The sequence below is a fragment of the Rosa rugosa genome, chromosome 2, assembly GCF_958449725.1.
Source record: "Rosa rugosa chromosome 2, drRosRugo1.1, whole genome shotgun sequence".
NCBI lineage: Eukaryota > Viridiplantae > Streptophyta > Magnoliopsida > Rosales > Rosaceae > Rosa > Rosa rugosa.
In genome coordinates this window covers 46,587,321-46,609,959 of record NC_084821.1, presented here as the reverse complement: position 1 = coordinate 46,609,959, position 22,639 = coordinate 46,587,321, and the positions used below count along the sequence as shown (strand labels likewise).

The 22,639-nt window shown below is 35.0% G+C and overlaps 1 protein-coding gene and 1 long non-coding RNA gene across 7 annotated transcripts; one reads left to right on the top strand and one right to left on the bottom strand.

Annotated features, from left to right (window-relative positions):
• The first annotated feature begins 4,059 nt into the window (after window positions 1-4,059).
• Window positions 4,060-8,701, top strand: LOC133734695 (uncharacterized). Of its 2 annotated transcripts, XR_009858518.1 has the most exons (6): window positions 4,060-4,349; window positions 6,477-6,564; window positions 7,188-7,315; window positions 7,469-7,517; window positions 7,905-7,951; window positions 8,583-8,701. It is a non-coding gene; the product is annotated as an uncharacterized LOC133734695 (long non-coding RNA). The 2 variants fall into 2 exon arrangements; XR_009858519.1 differs by lacking the exon at window positions 7,469-7,517.
• Window positions 8,702-8,815: 114 nt separating this feature from the next.
• Window positions 8,816-22,329, bottom strand: LOC133734693 (protein ROOT HAIR DEFECTIVE 3 homolog 2-like). Of its 5 annotated transcripts, none has more exons than XM_062162307.1 (21): window positions 22,171-22,329; window positions 21,136-21,307; window positions 20,976-21,039; window positions 20,727-20,829; window positions 20,345-20,415; window positions 19,804-19,867; window positions 18,761-18,835; window positions 18,610-18,657; window positions 18,074-18,127; window positions 17,436-17,492; window positions 16,175-16,318; window positions 15,986-16,054; window positions 15,796-15,887; window positions 15,583-15,664; window positions 15,281-15,449; window positions 15,045-15,157; window positions 14,689-14,957; window positions 14,060-14,156; window positions 13,766-13,906; window positions 10,765-10,869; window positions 8,816-9,243 (listed from the first exon to the last, which is right to left on the bottom strand). In XM_062162307.1, the coding sequence occupies exons 2-21, from the start codon at window positions 21,284-21,286 to the stop codon at window positions 9,112-9,114; spliced, it is 2,100 nt and encodes a 699-aa protein (XP_062018291.1). In that variant the 5' UTR covers window positions 21,287-21,307; window positions 22,171-22,329; the 3' UTR covers window positions 8,816-9,111. The 5 variants fall into 5 exon arrangements, with proteins under 5 accessions (XP_062018291.1, XP_062018292.1, XP_062018293.1 ...); XM_062162308.1 differs by having other exon boundaries at window positions 21,136-21,294; window positions 22,171-22,323; XM_062162309.1 differs by having other exon boundaries at window positions 10,761-10,869; window positions 22,156-22,315.
• Window positions 22,330-22,639: the final 310 nt, after the last annotated feature.

Genomic DNA, 22,639 nt, shown 5'->3' with positions numbered 1-22,639 from the left:
TCCCGTCCTGTAGGATTACCCGCTACACAATTTGAATAGTGTACCGGGAGTTGCAACAACACAAAACCCGGTAAGCTTTTGACAGCTAGTATGAGTAAACAAGAAAGAACTGTTGATTTATTAAATTACAAGACCACCACAAACCCACGTTACTTTCTCACTCTCATATATATATATAGACACTTATGAGTTACTCTCAATTTAGCTCATAAGATCACTCACTCTCATATATATATATAGACACTTATGAGTTACTCTCAATTTAGCTCATAAGATCCCTCACTCTCATATATATATATAGACACTTATGAGTTACTCTCAAATTCGCTCATAAGATTTCCCAACATTTGGTAGACAGACTCATATATATATATAGACCCTTATGAGTTACTCTCAATTTCCCTCATAAGGTTACCATATATATATTGACACTTATGAGTTACTCTCAATTTCACTCATAAGGTCACTCCACATTTGGCAGACAGACTAGAGCTCTAACTGAACGTAACCACTCGTCCGGCCACAGACGTGATTACGATTTAATACTATTAATAACCACCAGCCCGGTACGAGAGCGTGATTCACTAATAGATGCCATGGTCACCTCGTGACCTAGTGATTTCCACAGATCACAACAATTTATTGTTCCTCAACAATAAAACTCAACACCTCTCACAATATATTGTTTCTCAACAATAAACTCAATATCTCTCACAATATATTGTTTCTCAACAATAACTCAACACAACTCCAACAATACATATTATTTCACGTAATAATATATATACAGACATTCACACAGGAATGTCTAGTAACACCAACAATAGTTCATATGATTGCAACAAAATAAAGCAATTAATTGTATTGGGTTCGTAATATGAACCACGTGAGGTTTACTCACCTCGATAATCCCGCTGCGTCTTAAATTCAGCTCAAAATACGATCCACAATCGTCCACCAACTCAAACTGTCAATCACCTAGTCAGATACGATCTTAACTTAGCAATCATTCATAACCCACACATATACGGAAATCCAACGGTCGGATTCTAATTTAATGATGATCCAACGGTCAGATCGAATTTATACGATGATCCAACGGTCGGATCTGAATTTAATGATGATCCAACGGTCGGATCCTCACGGATCGCCTTTAGGATCATCCTCCAAAATTATCACGAAGACTCAGATCTTCTTGAATCACTCTAACAAACATCTCCATAAAATTATATGAAAATCCGACGGTCAGATTCTCACGAATCGCCTTCCGAATCACTATTTCTCAATTATACGAAGATCCAACGGTCGGATCTTCGCCCGTGACCTCACAAAGTCACCGGGACAGTCATACGATCAACATATCCAAAATTGAAGCAAAACCGATGGTCAGATCTTCACAGATCGTAAACCGAAGATAAACGTAAAGACGTTAAATAGTAACGTCAAAACGAAAATCCACTATTTATCAACTTTTTCTAACATGACCATGTTATATATCAAAACGCTCGTATGGATGCATAGATCATCGCCTAGATAATGAAAACTCGAAATATGGTCTGATGCGCCGCCACAAGCGGTGGTCAGTGGGCGGTCAACGCGGCGGTCAACTCCGGTGAACCACCTCAGATGGCAAAGTGACCAACTACAAACTGGTTCAAAATGAAAGGGTGGTCGACTTTCATACCTGGAGCTAAGCCTGGTTCGGCCTAGATCGTCCTAGATCAAGCGTTGAAGTTGGATTAATCTCGTGCGTCTGATCAGATTCCAGATTGAATCAGGGACGTCGAAATCTTCAACTCGTGATCTTTCACTCCACACTCCAAATCGTCAAGCAAGGCCTATATGGGGATGATCAGGGGGAGGAGGAGATCACGAAAATGGGAACGATCGGCCCATGCAACGCCGGAAAAATGGAATTCCGGTCGGGTCGGATTCCTCTTGGCTGGCTTCTTCGATCCGGGTCTGGGAGCAGCGACGGGGCGAGGCGACACCGGAGGGAGGCTCGTCGTGGGCCGGCGATCCCAGGGAGGCCCGGGTCCGGGGACGGAGGAGGCTGGAGGGGGGTGAAAAAGCCGGGTCGGGTCGAGCTCGACCCGCCGGGTCTGAGGGGAAAACAGAGAAAACGCGGGGACTGTTCCGCAATTTCAACATGTTTTCGTCCTTAATGAAAAATCAACATTTTTTTTTGGATTAATTTCAGTTTACCCCCCTGAGGTTTGGGGGTGTCATCATTTCACCCCCCAAACTCTCAATTTCACTTTTTTACCCCCTGAACTTTCCAATTTCAATCAGTCGTGTCCAATTTCTCCTATTTCGTCCAAATTGGACTTTAACACTGATTTTTGAGGGGTAAAATGGTCATTTCAAGACAAAAAAATAAAAAAAATAAAAATAAAAATAAAAAATTTCGTTTTTTTTTTCTTTCTGTTTTTTTGTTTTTTTTATGTTTCTTAGTATTTTTTTTTTTTAATTTTATTTTGTCTTCAACCTATACACCACAAGTTATAATATGTTTATAAAAATAAAAAAAATACTCTAGGTGGTTCAAAGCCGCTCGCTGGTCTACGATATTTGTTATATATCTCCGATAAAGTGAAGAATTTTAGGATATATCCCCAATAAAGTGAAGAAATATCTGTAAAAAATAATTTTACACTTTATCTGTAAATAAATATCTGTATATCCCCAATAAAGTGAAGAAATATCTGTGTAAAATCATTTTTGGTCTACGATATTTGTGATATATATCCAATAAAGTGAAAAATTTTAGGATATATCCCCAATAAAGTGAAGAAATATCTGTAAAAAATGATTTTACACTTTATCTGTAAATATCTGTATATCCCCAATAAAGTGAAGAAATATCTGTTTAAAATCATTTTTTACAGATATTTATTTACAGATAAAGTGTAAAATTATTTTTTATAGATATTTCTTCACTTTATTGGGGATATATCCTAAAATTCTTCACTTTATCAGAGATATATCACAAATATCGTAGACCAGCGAGTGTGTAAAATTATTTTTTACAGATATTTCTTCACTTTATTGGGGATATATCCTAAAATTCTTCACTTTCGGAGATATATCACAAATATCGTAGACCAGCGAGTGGCTTTTAACCACCTAGAGTATTTTTTTTGTTTTTATAAACCTATTATAACTTGTGGTGTATAGGTTGAAGACAAAATTTTTTAAAAAAAAAAAAGAAAAGAAAAAAAAAGAAGAATCAGAAAAAAAAAAAAATGAATTTTTTTTTTAATTTTTTTTATTTTTTTGTCTTGAAATGACCATTTTACCCCTTAAAAGTCAGAGTTAAAGTCCAATTTGGACGGAATAGGAGAAATTGGACACGACTGATTGAAATTGGAAAGTTCGGGGGGTAAAAAAGTGAAATTGAGAGTTTGGGGGGTGAAATGATGACACCCCCAAACCTCAGGGGGGTAAACTGTAATTAATCCTTTTTTTTTTGATATTTATAGAAAATTCCCAATTTTCAAATATTCATAACTTATTCATACGAACTCCGAATAATGCGTTCCACATGTCCACGAACTCGTATCGACGAGCTCTACAACTTTCATGAAGGAAGTTTTCCCAAATTTTGAACGTATAAAAAGTCAACTTTGTTGACCCCCTAAAAACGTTCGTTTTCGAAAATAAAATCGTTCGAACTAATTCCACAACTTCTCCAAGCTTCGTACTCGCTCCTACTATCGTGAAATCATTTCTAAAAATCCACGGAATTTAATTTGGATTTTCCGGGGTATTACAGCACATTTGACGTGCGCCGTAAAAGACTGTCATTTACGGCACACATGAACGGCGCACATTTCATGTGTGCCGTCAGAATGTCTTGATTCGGGTCATTCACGGCATGCATCTTATGTGTGTCGTAAATTTAGAAAGTTATTAACGGCATGCACAATCTGTGTGCCGTAAATGAGTTATTTTACTAGTTTTTTACGACTTATTTTTCAAACATGTCGTAAATGAGTTATAAATTTTTTTTTTTTCTGTTTTTTGGATCGAAGTATATTAAACAAAAAAGAAAAACAAAACTCCGACTATGAAATCAGAGGGATCTGATTTCAATCTTACGAGATCTAATTGATTTCATCTGAGAGTCCATAGACTCCTACTCGCCGACTCAATGTGGTTCACCGTTCACTCCCTCACCACCTCTCTCTTTTTCCGGCGACCTCTGTTCTCTCCGAAACCTCTCTCCGTCCGTAAAAGATCGGCGTCCGATTCAAGCATTTTCTTCCTCAAATGAGCATCGTCGGATCTTGTATCTCACTTGCAGCGATTTGTGCATAGCTTGACCTCCATGGCGTCGATTTCAAGTGGTCAGTACCTTTCTTCTTGCTCCGCCTAGGTTAACTGTGCCAGGTTTCTGATTTCGAATTGTGGTTTTTTTTGCTTTGCAAGGTATGATGGATTCTTCTTGTCGATGCTCGTGACTATTGTGCATCCTTTATTAGGGTTTCGATTTCAGTATCTAGAATTCGTTTCTGCTTCATCTCATGGCTTCGATTCTAAATTTCTGTTAGTTCCTGGTTCGTAATGTATGTCAGGCTTTGAGAAATTGTTACTGTGCCATTACGATTCCACTGGAAATTGTTACTATGCCTAAATTTGTTTCGTTCTTATCTCCATTTTCTTGCTTTATAAATGCAGATAAGAATTGGAAAAATCTGTAACTATAGGATTAGAGACTGTTTGTTTGGTTGTAATTTTGGCTACGTTTTCTGTGTAGAGTTTTGTTCCTTTTCTTTGGTGCCTTTGGTGGGTTTATTCTTATTTTGTAGAGATTATGAAAATTTAGTTTTGGTTTCTTCAATTTCTTCTTGAAGATGATTGAAAAGTTACAATTTTACTATTGTACTTTATTGCTCTACAATTGGGATTGGTTTGGCTCAGTAGTTCTTTTGTAGGGATGGCATTAAAACCCACGGGTACGGGTACCCGCGGGTAATTATTCCTTTTGGGTATTTGTTAATGGGTATGGGTATGGGTATGGGTAATTACAAAATACCCGTATAAAAATGGGTGGGGTATGGGTATACCCGTGGGTACCCAAATTTTACCCAAATACCCATATAAAATTGTAGACCACACCCAAATTTTTTTAAGAACTATTATTTTTCAACCAACATATGGGGCATTTTTATAATTTTCTTATTCTAAAAAAAAAAAAAAACAAAAAACCTATATGGGTGTTCCGATGACTTTGTTTGGTCTCGGATGAGAATCTGACCGTTGAATCATCGTATAATTGTGAAAAGTTGGTTCAAAAGGCGATCTATCAGGATCCGACCGTTGGATCATCGTATAATTTTGAGAGGATGATCCTAAGGGCGATCCGTGAGGATCTGACCGTTGGATCATCGTAAATTCTGAAAAGATGATTCAAAAGGCGATCCGTGGGGATCCGACCGTTGGATCTTCATATAATTTTGAGAGGATGATCTTAAGAGCGATCCGTGAGGATCTGACAGTTGGATCATCGTATAATTGTGAAAACTGATTCCAAAAGGCGATCAGTGAGAATCTGACCATTGGATCATCGTATAATTGTGAAAAGACGATTCCAAAAGGCGATTCGTGAGGATCTGACTGTTGGATCATCGTATAATTGTGAAAAGACGATTCCAAAAGGCGATCCGTGAGAATCTGACCGTTGGATCATCGTATAATTGTGAAAAGACAATTCCAAAAGGCGATCCGTGAGGATCTGACCGTTAGATCATCGTATAATTGTGAAAAGACAATTCTAAAAGGTGATCCGTGAAAATCTGACCGTTGGATCATCGTATAATTGTGAAAAGACGATTCCAAAAGGCGATCCGTGAAAATTCGACCGTTGGATCATCGTATAATTGTGAAAAGATGATTCCAAAAAGCGATCCGTGAAAATCTGATCGTTGGATCATCGTATAATTGTGAAAAGACGATTTCAAAAAGCGATCCGTGAGAATCCGACAGTTGGATCATCGTATAATTGTGAAAAGACGATTTCAAAAAGCGATCCGTGAGAATCCGACCGTTGGATCATCGTATAATTGTGAAAAGACGATTCCAAAAGGCGATCCGTGAGGATGGTTCATTTACGATCCGAATTTTATTATTTTACATTTAATCGTCAAGTTGTGAAAATTGTTTTATGGAAATAAATATTTGATTGACATGTACCCATAGCCCATAGGTCTCTACGGCGAGTATTTAAAAAAATATTTTACGGAAATAAAAAAAATAAATAGTAGCTAGTATTTAAAAAAAAAATGTCCATATTAAAAATGGGTAAATGGGTGGGTATGGGTTTTACCCATTTAGAAATAAGTGGGTAAATACCTACACCAGCTAATTATTTGATGGGTATTACCCGCGAATTATTATTGGGTGGGTAATACCCAGCGGGTAATACCCAATGGGTACAAATGCCATCCCTAGGAATGGACTGATGTTCACTACAGGACTATGGCCCGCCTCATATCCAAGCATGCCTGGCTCTACACTGAGATGCTTGCTGCCGAAACCATTGTCTATCAGAAGGACAATCTGGTAACACCCTACAACAATGCTCTTTCCACTTCTTTCAATCTGTCATTTAATTCCATCTGCTTTTTCTGTTCAACCTTCATTTTTTTCGGATTTGTTTATGCATCTGTGCTAGGCTTCTGTTTCGACCAGGATTCCATTGGCAAGTCTCAAATGAAAATAATTTATTGTATATATATGTGCCACTTCTATTCTGAAAGAAATACAAAAGATAAAGTCTAGATGTTAACTTCAGAGGAGGTCAGGCTAGCATCCAGTCGTAGATAATGATACATAAAGGCTGTTTCTTTCCTTTTTAGGTTGAAATAAAAGGCTGTTTCGAAACTCGGTAAAAGAATGAAAAGAATAATCTTCTTGTGGCATGTCGTAGTGCTCCTACTAAACCATGATGTATAGGGATATCACAGAAGGAGGCTCTCTTTTTCTTTTTCTACTTTTCCTCGTTTCCTTCTTGTATTTTCATCTTCAGTTTAGTAAATGCATCATTTTCTGAAGGTTACAGACTAGACTAGAATGCAGATTAAAGTTCTGTTCCGGATTTATTTGAACTTTTCCAGTAAGTTATATCTGATTGGTTGGGACAGAGACAACTGATGGCATGGTCTTTTTCTTTTTTAATTGCTCAGGACAGATTCTTGTACTTTCCTTCAGAACAGCATCCTATTGTTCTAGAAATTGGTGGCAGTAATTTAGAAAACCTGGCAAAAGCTACTCAACTTGCTAATATTTACAAATATGATGGGATCAATTTTAAGTGAGCACTCTTGCTATATTCTATCTTTTTGTTCCTGGTATGCTAAACTTAATACAGCTGTCCTAACAGGACCAAAAGAAACTACAGTTATCTTAAGAATGCTTAGATACATAAACGTCTGTAGGTCACCCTTTGCATTTACATTATTTGCAGATACGAGTAGTTTTATGGCCTCTTGCGTGACTTAAACACTATTGATGAGGTAAATGATATCAAATTAACTGTTTTTTTTTTTTTTTTATTGTTCTTTTCTATAAGGATTTCCCACGAGTTCAGTAGTAAATAACATCAGTTGGAACTTGGACTGTTGTCTCTGTGCTTACATTTCCTTATTGTTGAGAAAGGTTATTCAAAACTTACATTTTCTGAATCTTTTTCTCTACTTGTCATGATATAGTACAACATTTTCTAAAGTTACTATTGTGATGCTTGCTGTTATTATACATGTTATCATTATTAGGGAGTTTATATTGGTAGTGATTTTATACGCAACTTGATTTTGTTAATGTTTTTCTTTTAGTGAAAGGAATCGTAATATGCATTCCATTCACCCTTTTCTCATGCCATTTCCTTTGCTTTCAAATTTTAGGTCAATGCAGCTAGGAAAGCAGGAGCTCATGGTGTAATGGTTAATCTGTAAGTTCCTTTGCTCTTGCACTACTTTACTTTGCTCTTTCCTGTAGTGAATAGCTTAGTGTTCAGTTCCTCCCAGGTTTTTCTTACCAGTTTGATAATATGCTTGAAAACCCAATAATTGAGTTGATGTTATTCATTTGTGCACATTCAGTCTGCTTGCTTTCAGAAATCCCCCAGCTCCTCCTAAATAAAAGAGAGTTTTTCCTTCAGTTTTTCTCTTACTGTTTTTAGATTTGGATCTGGTACAAGTCATTGTTGTGTTATCTCCGTAATACTTTCTGAACCTATCGTTTCGTTTTTCTTTTGATCATTGCAACTAACTTGTAAGTTAATCTAATAGGCAATATGCTAAGGCTTTAAGGATTTGCAGTTTTCATTGTTGGCTAAAGTAATTGTTGATGGATTCTTGACTGGTTGGATGATGTTAGGGATGATCTCTATATAAGTTTAATTGTGGTTGAATTATTTCTTAGATCTGGGGAAGTTAGAGAGTTGCTCATGTAGATTAAAGTCTTATATCTTTGAAATTCACCTTGAAATTTGGATTATTTGTTTTGATTTTTATGGATTATTCATTTGAACTTATTGAAGGGCCAACTTCACTAATGCTTGTCATTGCTTGTCTTTGTAGGCTCTATGATATACGATTTCTTTATGGGAAATGGTTGGCATGTGACATCATATCAAGCTATCATCAGCCCCTTCATGTACGCATGTAATCAATCTAAAGACAATTATAATCTTGCTAGCATGTTCTATATTTGAAAACTATTTTAATTAATTATACTATGATTTTGTAATATGAAGTTATTTAATTGATATAATTTACTACATGAATGCTTTTGTTTACTATGCTTGAAAGTATTGTCTATTAGGAGAGTGAATGAAGACATTTTTTATGACACGCAAAATGGTCTTTTACGGCACGCAAAAAAGCCTTTTAAGACACACAAAAGGGTCTTTTACGACACGCAATCAAAGTTGTAAAACATCTTTAACGGCGCACAAAATAGTGTTTTACGACGCGCAAAAAATGTTTTTTACGGCGTACATTTTGTGTGCCACAAGAGAAATTTGTCTTTTACGACATGGTCTTTTACGACACGCTTCTTTGTGCCGTAGAGTTGTCTTTTATGACGCACATTGTGTGTCATAAAAGACTAGTTTTGCCATAGCATGCCAGCTATGTGTGCTTGGATCCCAACCATCTGAAGCGTGACGCCGGTCAGTTCAAGAGCAATTTTCCCAACAGCTTTAGCAACTTTTGCAGTCTTCCTCGAACGGTGGTTTACCTGAAAATACAAATACCACTATTATTTATTTTTTATTAAAACAAATGCCAGTATTATTGCATAAACTTGCCTTATTAATTAGCATGGTAAAGGTTGTCAGGGGTAAACATTGAACCTACTTAAGAATTAATACACACAAGTCACAACCTGTTTCGAGGTTCCTGTATATATCTTTGTCATCTCTTCGATAATTACTCGACTTTTACAATTGTTTCATGCAATAAAATAATCTGTATACCTGGATGCACGACAAATAGCAAAACGCAAAAAAAAAAAAAAAAAAAAAAAGCAATAACAACAACAACAAAAAACTTACAGATTTATTCTTGAAGGATTTTTTTTTTAATTAAAATGTAAAATGCATTAACTAAAGTCAGCGAGCCGAGCATGAAACACACAGCCCATACAGGCCAACAATATGGAGCCCAATGGCTAAAACTAGATCCCACCGGCTAATACAAGGAAGGGCCCAAAGACTAGGAGCCCAATAGTTAATGGAAATTTATCTATAAGAAAGTTTTACCACAAAATTTTCCTCTCTGATCTTAAGAAATCTTTTATTTCTCCTTGGTTATTCTACGGTGGGCACATACAGTGGGTTAGTAAATCACTCCATCGTCCATACTCGAGAATGTCAAATAACTAAAAAATTTTGTTGTTCAGTGAATATTTATTGTGGACTGTGGCTTAGTAATTTTTACTATTGTGCCATTTTTTTTAATAGAATTTGATGTTATTAGATATCAAAGCCATGAAAACAGGCCAGAGTCTAACATACACTTACATAAGAATCTGATGAACCGGATAAACCTATCTAAGCCAATACTAAACTTATTAAAGTCTAAAGGGACGCTCGCCAGAAAGCAAGCCTAAAACGAGTAAGAACAAACTCGCTATTCTAAGGAAAAATCATTCATCTAGTTTAATTTGCCAGCACGCCATTGTGGTACAAATAACAACTAGAAACGTCTTAGAACACTCATAGAGATCACTCCAACTCTAAAAGGCTTGTAACCAGATGTCTAATAGCAGAGACTTAAGAAAATACTAGCTCCTCCCCCTCAGGGTTGGAGTCAGCACCATCCTCAGCCATTGTTTATCAATGAAATACAGAAAAAAGAATTTTCATCCGGCCCAAATGTTAACAATGTAACTGAGAGAAAAAGAAAAGAAAAAAAAAACTTCCAAATAAGATGAACGGATAATATAATATTCATTGTTATAGAGTCCCACCTAGTTAGTTAATTGATTATGTACTCGGTACGTGCTATACTATTTTTAAATTTAGAGCAAATAGTAATTAATGATGAAGCAGTTAGAATATAATTATTTTCTTTATTTTTTTTTACTCTCAGACTTAAATCTAATCTAACTATAATTATCCCCAGTTGTTCAAGTTAGAATATAATTATTTTCTTTATTTTTTTTTACTCTCAGACTTAAATCTAATCTAACTATAATTATCCCCAGTTGTTCAAATTGTTTAACTAGGAGAGCAAAATTCCTTGGTTACGTACATACCCAGGCTAAAGTAGCTTGCTCGACAATCTCCTTCGTCTGTTCTTCGAACTTCTTCCACAACTCCTTACAGTGCGGTGGTTTAATTATTGTATCGTCCGAAGAAAACTACAAAGCAATTAATCCATTTGGTTAGGAAATCAAAGCAGCTTGATAATAATGAATAAAACAACAGGGTATTTACCTACTTCCCAAATATAACTTAAAATACTCCTACTAACCCCACCAGCAAATTAACATTCCTACTCATCCCATTTAAACGCGAAATAAATATTTTGGACTTAACTCGATTTTAAAATTACAAAACATGCCACTCAGATTCAGTTTCTCTCTAAAACCCTCTGTCAGACACGCCTCTCTCTCTCTCTCTCTCTCTCATATCGCTTCCGCTGCCGTCGGCGGTCTCGATTAATCAGAAAATATCGCGGCCATAGCCGTCGAACTCGAGGATCATGGACTGGAGCTCGTCCTCCGTAGCTGGAAATTTCACCTTTGTGAGGCCTGGCTGCGTTCATGGTCTCTCTCATCATTCTCTAAATTCTGTTTCTGCAAGGAAGATGCGAAGGGAGACAAAGAAGAAGGGGTCGACGTGGAGGTCTTTGGTGGGCTAGAGAGTTTCAAGATGAGGAGGCTTATCTGCTCCGACTCTCTCACTTAACTGAGAATTCTAGAAAGAGAACACAACCGTAAACAGTGTTGTTTTTAGTGAAAACGTTGAGCTCAAGAGCGGGACCAACCCGCCATTAATGAACTACTCTCTCTCCCACCTTCTTTCTCTGCCTTTCCAAAAACCCAACTCTCCAACCCATCCACCTTTTACGTATCAAACTCAAAACAAAAGCTTGTAAGTCAACTAGCTCTGTTTCTCTTTGAGCTTGTTAGCAGCCATTATTAGACCGACTCCAAAAGAACAAGCCCACCTCACTCTCCTGTGTCTCTTTCTGATTCGACCAGAAAAAAGAGGCCGGTTGTCTATTTCTTTATGTTCTCGTTCATGGGTTTCTGCTTATTCTTTATTTAGATTTAAACATTAAAGTTTTTTTTTTCTTGGGATGAAATCAGCTGTCCCCAATACACTATTCTTATTCTGTCCCCATGCATTTATTGGTCTACAAAGATTAAAAAAATATTTTCTTAATCTTTTGTTTCATTTTTTATTCATTGTTGACCAATGAATGTATAGAGACATAATAGAGATAGTGTAATTGGAGACCCTTTTTCTTTTTTTTTGACGATAGAGACCCTTTTTCTTTCTTCATCGGAACCGATTCATCTGAAAGGCTTATCTTTTGTGGATGATACCCAACTTTTGTTGGGTTTTGCTGGAAATGTATGAGCTTTTATTGGTCTAGATCTGTTTTGGTTTGAAGTTTCATTGTATCTTTTATTTAGATACACTAGTTTTCTGCTCACATGCTCTGCATGTGGGTAAAATTTTTATAATTATTATATTGAGAAAAAAATAGAAGTTATTTGAGAAAAAAGAAAGTAGGAAGTTATTTGAAGGGTGCAGCTATTGCCACTCTTCCAAATGCTCAGTTCACCCTACGTTTTATTTTTGACCTTTAAAGTTCCAATTTTGTCCTTCAAAGTTAGAAAAACTGATTTTTTTTTTCTTTTAACCTAAAAATATAAAAAGAAGAACAATTAAAGAGTACATTTAAAAATAAATAAAAACAGACCATCATCGATATAGATCTCCATCCTTCTCAGATGATCATATGCTTTCCTCGATTTCTTCCTTCTTTATGAATATATATATATATATATGTAAGACTATACATTAGAAGCCATAGATCCTAAAGACAAAAAAATAAAAAAACAAAAAGAAAAACAAAAATATGCAGAACAATCCCACTGCACTGTACGACCACTCCATTGAAGATTGAAGAGCAATTCATCACTATCTTTGTCTCTTTATTTCTCTATTTCTTGTACACACTGGTTGGACATTTAATTGAGATGTACAGAAGACTAAGTCAAGGCTCTCTCAGTATCTGACGGGAAAAAGAAAAAAAAACTCAAATTTGATTTGAGAGATACAGGGCACTGCTGCAATTGTGGTTGCATAGATCTTTATTTTATTTTATCTTTTCTCAAAAATTCTTAATTGTGGGGTTAGCATTGGAATTTTTTATTTAAAATTTTTGTGTAGGGTGAATTGAGCATTTGGTAGGGTGGCAATAGCCGCATCCTATCTGAATTGTGGGTAGTTATTGCAGACATGGGTAGTTAAATATCTGAAAATTATTTATTTTATTTTTATACGATTTTTAATCTTGCTATTTACTATATTGCCACTCAATTATTAAAAATTATTTAATTATTTAAAATAAATATAAGGTCTAAGGGTTTTATTGTCTTTTCACACCTACTTTAGCTAACAAAGCCTCTTCTTTTAATAATAGTATAGATATGTGATGTAGTTTCAAGATTTAAATCGTTATGTCTTTTAAATTAATATTTGGGCCAAAAAAAATTATTGCCTCCGGATAAACTTTTTTTGGGGGTAATAAATTTTTATTGGGGTCAATAAACCTCCTAAAACTTTTAAAATTAAGAACATTTTCATTTTTAACTTATTACTCACCCTCAATAAAAATTTTATTGGGGGGCAGTAACAGTTCATTGGGTTTTATTGGGTGGCAATAAAAGTTTATTGGGGGCAATAAAAGTCTCCGACGACCTCTTTGAAGACTTCCATTGACGGGAATCCGACGATCGGTGACTAGATTTTTGCTACCAATAACCGGAGTCCGGAGACCTCCGGCGAAGTCTCCTATGGCTTCTCTCTCTATCTTGTGACAAAGGGACGAGAGCAAAATAGTCTCAAAATAAATAAATAAATAAATAAACTTAATTGAGTAACAGAGAACAACTTATAAGAATTCTTATGGGTAAGTGGGGAAAAAAAATAAGTGAGTGGTGTAAGGGGGGAAAAATCCCTAGAATTAGTGTAAAGAGTCAAAATCCCATTAATTAAACGGATAAAGCAGCATAGTACCTCCAACCATTCACTTGAGGTAAGTGAATTTGTAGACTCTCCATTTTCACCCATTAGAGAAGAAATGAGAGCATTTTCAATACTATCTGGCTTCTCAGCGTCCAAGCGAATGGCAGCCCTAACCGATAAAAGCTTAAGACACTGAAAGAACAAGATAATAAAAATGACTACATTATGACGAATAATCTAATATAAAGAAGAAGAAGAAAAACAAAAACAATATATTAATGTTGAACTTGTCGACCTAAAGTTTTAACAATAGTGACCAAAAGAAAAAAAATTCTCAATGATTACATTTTTGTGGGCATCCATGGCATTTTTTCCAATGTTTTCTTTACCCTTCCAAAATTCAAGATTTGAGTCGCTGTGTTTTTTGAAGTAATTTTCAAACCTGAAAAAGATAAGCAAAATATAAGCTACCAAATTAACAAAGCAAAGATAAATGATATATGTGTGTGTGTATTTTATCAAGATCACACGGTATCCTCAAATGCTTTCTAGGTTCAGAAATTAATCGGCATCTGGAGGTAATATCAAAACGCTTCATCCTCCTATGACCACTAATTAAGAATAGATTGGTATTTAAACTTCAATCAACGTCGGCGTGATTCGAACTCGAGTGTGAGGATTTCATACCTGAAGACTCTTACCAACTCGAAGACCCGTGGTGGTTAGTGAAAAGAAATGATATAATAACACAGAGATGTTCCCCTGGTCAGCAGCTGACCAGGGATTTTATGGTCAATCACCGTCCGATTGAAATCGGACGGTTGACAACTCTCTAACTTTTTAAAAGATGAAAGCTGTCAACCGCGGTGATTGACCATGAAATCCCTGGTCAGCAGCTGACCAGGGGAACATGACTCTATAATAACAATTGGTTTTGAAAAGTGAAGATATATATTTTATGACAATTCCATTACTGTTCTTTCATGTCGCTCAGAAGTTTGACATCGACAGCCTCTCTTTTTGCTTGTTTCACCACCGCTTCTCTTGCATGCACGCGCAATTCTTGCACCTTATCGTGAATTGTTACTTTGTCCAACTCAAAACGAGCAAGTGCAGTTGATAATTTTTTTACTGCAGCTTCAGTCTCATGATTAAAAAGCTTTCTTATTTCGATCCAGGTGTCTTGTCCGCCATCTTCAAGTAGGCGCCGAGCACTTGCAGATATAGATTCAGAAAGTTGTTCCTGCAAATATAAAAAGTATATGCATTAAAATTAAATTTGAGTAACAATATCTTAATAATTATATCCTAAGATATCAAATAACATTACTTTAGAGTTGATTATCAGCTCTCTTCTCAGAAAGTCAACATGTTCATTAATTTCCAACTGAAGGTTTTTTCGAGTGCTTGAAGAATCCCAATTGGCCCGTTGCATGGCAGTTTCTATAAGGACAACGAATGTCAACTGATTAAATAGTGGAGCCAAGTACGTAGATGAACTGTTAGAAATTTAAAGCGTAGCATGACTGCATGACCAAATAGAAAAATCTCTGAAGCTATAATGACCTTTACATCCTTGGTCAAACTTTTGCATGGAAGAGTTGATGCAGGTACTAACAGATGAAGTAGATCCTTCTCCAGAATTGTTTAATGACTGCTTCAGTTCTACTTTAAAATTCTCAAGTGTTCTAGAATGCAGGCGGCGGAGCATGGTAGTGTATGCCGGGAGCACAAACTGGAAAGTTCAAAAGAGTGAAAAAGTAAAACTACAATGACTAATCATATATAGCTAATTAAATCTCAGTTAAATTAGAGAGAGAGAGAGAGAGAGAGAGAGAGAGAGAGCAGTTAGCCATAGGCATATATACATCCAATGCGGTTTGCTCCAGTAGGTCATGTCGTTTTGAGTCCCTCACACCTTTGTCATAGTACTTGGCCTCCTCGTCATAGCTGTGATGCAAAACCTTAATCTTAATCAAAATCCAGGCTTGCAAATCCAAAAACTTGCGCATTGCACAGTGAATTTTAAAAGGATGAGCAAACAATGGGCCGTTATCTTTGTCTAGAGTACTGGAACTTACCCAGAAAGATGGGTGTCTAGAATTGAGCTGAGACGTTCACCCGAACCTTCTACAGGACCATTTTTGACAGCTTCTACCAGGTCCAACCAATCCTACAACAAGTTCAAACACGTAATGGCCAATTAAACGTACTGCAGAAGTGAACACTGACAGTAGAAACATCTAAAAATGGAGAAAGATAGATAGATACCTTACTAGAGATCAACTGATTGAATTTTTTCTTGGCCATGTTTTCACACATAAAGTTGGCTGCCAGAACCTAATTCAATTTAAAGTGTACAGATATTGCAAGTGACATATGAGAAATCAAGACTCAAGGCCACATATCAAGTCATATTTTACAATGGGAATTAGATAAAGAAATTAACTAATCAGAAACCTTGATAGAAGGAAGATTCAGCTCCTTGTTCGTTTTTATTTCTTCCCAAATTTTCTGTGAACTGAAAGAGAATGCGTCGCCAGGGATGACACCCTCTCTATTACCAGCCATAGACATCGCTTTTCCAAGTCTCAGTTCATCAACCTGCGTGGTAGAGGCTGTAATTCGTAAGTACCATACCAGACAGTTGCAACGATTCAATTTCTCAATTTGTTCTTTTGCAAATTAATGAATCAATGACGTGAGAGCATTTGGGTCGGTCAGTCTAAATCAAAAGGTTGGGGAAACGAATAATTAATAGGTTTGGGCTTACCTTTTCCACTCTTAAATCTAATTTTCTGTTGATTGATCGAGGTTTTCTTGTTGTCTTCTCTTAAATCTAAATTCCTGACCCGGAGAACTATACTGTTGAACAATATATAGAATTTAATTAGAGTCTCACTCTATTATTGATCAATTTGCATCATGTGCCCTAATTTAGGCAAATTAATATGAATTACTAAGTCACTGATTCATTAAGCATAAGATCAAGCATAAAAGCAAGTTGTCCAATTAGAACTTTAATATTGCAACAATGGTTTGAAAAGAATATTTAAGGAAATAGCAGAATTTTCTGGTTTTATTTTTATTTTGTGCCTTGTTCTCGCTCTCATGGACAAGACGCGGAGAATGAGAGATTTCAAACATAATTAGCTCTATAAAGTATAAACCCCAACGTCTTTCGGAAAGTAAAATCAGAAATTCAATGAATAATATTCTGAAAGAAAATAGTGAATTTTTAATATATGTTGAAAATGATGTGGCGTTCTAAATCCATGTTGGAAATGATATGGCCAATGTCACATTATTTGGTACATCAGATTGGTATAAAAACTTGGGTCTCAATCATTTTCCATTCATTAATCTGTAATGTAGTGATAAAAACAAAATATTGAATCTTGATTGAAAGGTTTTAATGATAAAATGAAAAACGAAAAAAAAAATATAAAAAGATTAACAAAGTTAGTGCAAGAAAACTTTTACGTTTTTTCCTCTTTTCAACAATAACAAGTGCACTGCATGGATATGAAGCTAGTATAAGGTAAAGTGGAGTGTGAAAATAATCATCTTTTTTTTTTATATATATTTTCTTGAGAGATATTCGCCATTTAAGCGTGGTCAAAGAAGAAATGGAGACGGATTCAAAAAAGAAAAAGAAAAAAAGAAATGGAGAAACAATTCTAGTAAAGCAGTAATTAACAAAGTAAAACAATAGATGTACCTCCTTGTTAAACGTGTCCTTTTCATATCGATAATGGGACAAAGCAACTACTTCTACCTGATTATGCAAACAGCGGTATATTAATCAAACCGATAAAATTGACTAACGAGAAATGTCTACTACTATAAATAGAGGCTCTCTTTTGGTGTCACTAAATTTTGAAGCGCCCATAATACCTTTACACAACATAATTATCAATTTAAGTTAATAAAGTTTAAAAAAAAAAAAAAAAACTCTTAGCCCACCCCACCCTTATATATGTCAGGGTGAGAATCGAACCCATGAGCTTTACAATATTAGAATTATAACTTACCAACATGTCACAGCTCACAAACACAATTTAAATTAATAAAGTTATTAAAATATAAATTGACAAAAGTGTAAGATTGAAAAAATAACCAAACCACTACTCTATATCTAAAAGAAAATCAATTGCTATTCTTTTTAGTCAATCCATTTTTTATGTGATGCATGTGATGATGAAGGTTATTGCTGTGGTTGCGAGAAAATTATTGGAGTGCTAAGTTGCTAACAAGTAGCACATTTTTTAGTCATGGGATTTCTAGAAGAAATTACATTATTTACATATATTTATATATACCATATTCGTCCAATACACACACACACACATAACTCACCACAAAAATGTCATTGAGTTGAGTCCCCGCATGCTTCTGAACTTCAGCCCATATCTGTGGAATTCTCAACATATTTAATTTTAATAAATACGAAATTATGCTTATCGGCTCGATGAATAAGATATGACGAATGTGCTCATATTACCATATTACACAACAAATAAAGAAAGAACATACATAAAAGGCAATGGAAATCAATAATTTTTACAATTCACCCTCCTTATGATTGTCTGGTGGACTCTCCCCCATCTTTTATTGTTTCTTTGTGTAATTAATGACTCAATTTCATTTTTGTCAATTAAATTCATGTTTCGGTTGCTTAAGGAGGTTTTGGTGTAGGATGGTCCCTCTCCCCTTACTCTTTTCTTCTTCTTTTTTATTAGAGTGGTAGCTAGTAGGCTGCTGAATTCTACCTCTGTTCCGTTAAAAAAAAAAATTAAAAATAAAAACATTAAAGAACTAAAAATGAAAAGGAGTATAGATTGAAATAGAGAAGACAATTTTCACCAAGATAGAGTAGATGAGGACAGACTTACCTTCTGTATATTGTCCAATAATTGATCTTTAAGGGCTACTCGGTGGTTCTAGACCAACGACCACAAACAAGCCAGCATTAGAATAATGTATATGTGTATCTATATATGTATATGTACACACACAAACGATTCATTAAGTTGATCACAAAACCTCTGATGTATCAGCATCACGTATAACAAACAGTAACGTCTTTTTACGTTTGGGGATGTTTATCTGCATCATGACCTATAAATATGCACAATATTTAAAAATCAATCAACAATATTATTGTTGTCCAAAGAAAAGTATCACCAATACTAAATCAATTTTATAAAGAAATGGTTAAATTTTTAAACCACCCAAAATGTCCCCTCTTAATCAAAAATCAATTAGACAAACCATTTATATGTGAGGACACTATAGTACTTCAATAATATTAAATTAAATGATAATAAAAATAAATGCATTATCTACATAAAATAAAGATGAATTTCCCTCATAAATAGCAGAAAAATATAATTAACAAACTGTTTATAGTGTGTTTTTTTCTCAAATAAAAAAAAGGTCTTCGCGCATTTTAAGGGGCTAGTTATTGTTAAGAGAATTCTCTTTGTGAATCGAATTGGGTGTGAATAGTCATTTACATCATATGCTAATATCAAATTATATTTAATACTTGAAGGATAAGATCCTAAATAACAAAATCAAAACCAAAACTAAAAATGATAAGAAAAATGTGTCTGCAGATAATTTTCTATCATCTACACTAACTTCCCACATGTTCACGTAACTTTCTCCATTATCTACACCAACTATCCATAGGTTCAGATAACTTCTCATATTATCTGCACTAACTTCCTACATTTGGATAACTTCTAACCCTACTCATCTTATATAATTAAGCCAATTCTTAAGGGAATGGTTAAATTTTTGAACTACCATATGTCCTCACATAATATAGGTATTAATAAATAAATTATTTATAGATGAGGATAGGATAGTTAATTGACGTACTATATCATATTTCAAAAAATTGCAATACCTCTCACAAAAAAAAGGAGAAACTTCTCTAAAATTAGGTAACTTTTTTAATTTAAAAAAATTAAAATAAAAGCTAATTAACTTAATGGGCTAGTATTAAGAGAGCATTAATTCTCACAAAACGATCGAGACAATCTTAGAAATGAAAAGTGTAAATTGTAAAAATATTGTACTTGAAATACTGTTCTTAGTAAAGGTTTGTTTGCTGCATGCTCCCGACCAATTTCTTTGTAGCACCTGTACATAGCATATATTAAACACAACAATGTAACACTTAATACAACAAGTTTAAAATTATACAACCCCATTAAAAGATGATTAGCCTCATACCAGTGAAATGCACATGATGTTATTGAAAGGATGAGCATGTAGAAGTTTCTGACTCATCTACTTCCTTAATCTTATGTTATTTGTGTTTCTTTTATTTTACCATAGTAACCTATTAGGTAATTTTGTTATAATCTTTTGCTTTTATTCTATAAGGTATTATGGGAAATTTAAAATTTGGTGAAACATTTGACACTAATATTTGACTTCCTTTTCTAGTAGTAAAGATAAAATGGGGATAAAGGAATAAGGCCACATGAAACCCAAAAAAGAGGCCAGAACCAGAACCTTTAACACCATGAGAGACAAGGGTGCGTGGAACTTCATCTATCAAAGCTAGATGAGGATAGATAATATGATATGAAGCTAGCAATATTAGAAACTTACATATTTATGAGCAAAATGTCAGAAACTGCCAGCGCAAATAGGACAACTTGTTTCTCGAAAGAAGTATCATCCTGAAAAAGGGTATAATTGAATATCAGAGAAAGTATAGTTAGTAAACACAAGAATATTAGAAAATTTATATACATTCTCAAATTAATCATTAATCAGAACTTTTTTTTTCTTCTAGTGGTCAAATCATCCTAAACGAGTGTACTCGATCTTCCAACCCAACACCCTTGAAATCATTCTTTTAGTAAATTAAAAGGGGTTCCAACAAGATATCAAAATCGAAAACCAACAATCTGATTAATTTTGGTGGAGAAGAGACCTACTCATAAGATTTAGTTTTTTTTTTTCTTATTTTATTTTCACAAAAAATTACCTGGCCTCTCTCCTCGCTATCGGTACCCTCCAAATCCATGGCAACCGTGCAATCCTTAATTCCAACACATTTGGCAATCCAAACGCCCTTTGTTGTTTGTGTCCTGAAATCCACAACGTAAATATATTCTGATGACATCCACAATGTAAATATTTTTTGATGACATCCCTTTGGAGTAGGAGGAATGGTTTTATCAAGTGCTATAGTACTGTTACGTTGTACTGTTGTGCTGAAAGCTGAGAAACCAACCTCCTATGTGAGTCCATTACCCTGAACTTCGTGCCGAAAAGTTGGTTCAGTAAAGTGCTCTTCCCTGTCATATGCAAATAGCAACGAATCAATTCATCACCAGATTAAAGACGTACCAATTAAGTATTCGATGGGTTCAAGTAAAGTAGCAGCTGCTTACCGCCGCCTTGAGGGCCCATAATGGAAACTATGTTATAGAAGACCCCGCAACTATCAAGCTTCACTTCCTTGACAAAGTTGTCGAGCCCGGAAGCATTGAATTCGCCCTTGGCATTAATGAGTTGCATGATGCAGCTGTCATCTTTCTTCATTCTGAAACCTGTGTCCAATAACTTCCCAAATGGGTTGTGAAAATTAATGAGAAGTCAGACTGTCAGAGAAACTGAATGCAAATAGGCAATATATTATAATATATAGGAAGAGTTAATCTACAACAAAAAATTAGAATTATTATAAAGAAACTGCCATTTTGGGGTCTGATGCAAGCTCCTCCATTTTGGGGTCTGACACGTTCTTCGTATCAAAACTACATCCATATGCACGAAATCCAATTGTAAATTCTATAATTAATTTTCTATGTCATGAGAAAGAAGTTGACTATGTGAAACGTTAGTAAACAAACGATTTCCCATAATTTACTTTTCTTGAATATTTAATCTAAGTGAAAGCACCTAAATTAAACCTATTGAACATGTTATCATAGCCTAGAAAGCTAGCTAATCAAGAACACATTCATTATATGAAGAACAAAAAAAGGATGTCAACCAAAGTGCACAACCTAGTATGAAAAAGTTCATCTATTTACAATCCTCCTTAATTGATCTCGACATTTGTCCAAAGCCTTTACTACTTATGATTTAGGGTCACAAAACTATTAGGTGAATTGTTTACCTAAATCTATCTCCAATTACATGCATATACCCTAAGCGTGCACTCAAATAACATAAACGTACAAAAGTTTTTTATAATCCAAAATCAATTAAGCAATCTCACATAAGCAACATAGAAACCAACTATAAAGAAATCACAACTTTTATTTCAAAACATGTAAACATGCTTTAAATTTTTCCCTTAACGTTATTTGTTAACTAGAATTCATAACCCTACGAATCAAACAAAGGAAAACTAAAAAGTTTACAAAGAAAAATGAAATACACCATGAAAGATGAATGATGAATACTTGAAAACGTTGAACCTTGAAGATCTTGAAAGCAACGCTCCTCAAGAGATACGACACAAGGTTGAAGGATGGCGGCGAGGGTTGCTCATGGCTTCTTCTTCTCCTCCTCCTTTGCTTGAAGATGCAGAACTCTTAAATTTGCCAAGAATTATCATAACTTTGGGGTGTGAAAGAATGGGTATAGTGGATGTCGCCTTCCAGATCCTTCTTTTAGTTTTCAAGAATTATCTAATTGGTCCACACAGTTCCAACTAATCAGATAAATCCACGTTAGCATTATTGTGTCATCCAACCAATGAAAAGCCTTTAAAATTGCACCTTAATTCTACGGAGATGATATTTGCCGAATTTAGATGAATATTTTCTTATTTTAATCTCTTTATTTATGCCAAGGAAGGAGTGTGAGCAATCAACACCCAACTACCAATCCCATTGCAATCAACCACACCCCAAGCCAACCACCAATCCACACCCAACCACCAAT

Bases quoted from the DNA above. Each gene is read 5' to 3' on its own strand.
- LOC133734693 (XM_062162307.1), bottom strand. From the start codon at position 21,286: ATGAAGAAAGATGACAGCTGCATCATGCAACTCATTAATGCCAAGGGC. The intron at 16,055-16,174 runs GTTTCTGATTAG...AAATTGAATTAG, and splicing joins TGAATCTTCCTTCTATCAAG to GTTCTGGCAGCCAACTTTAT. The intron at 14,958-15,044 runs GTAATGTTATTT...TTATATTTGCAG, and splicing joins AGCTGATAATCAACTCTAAA to GAACAACTTTCTGAATCTAT.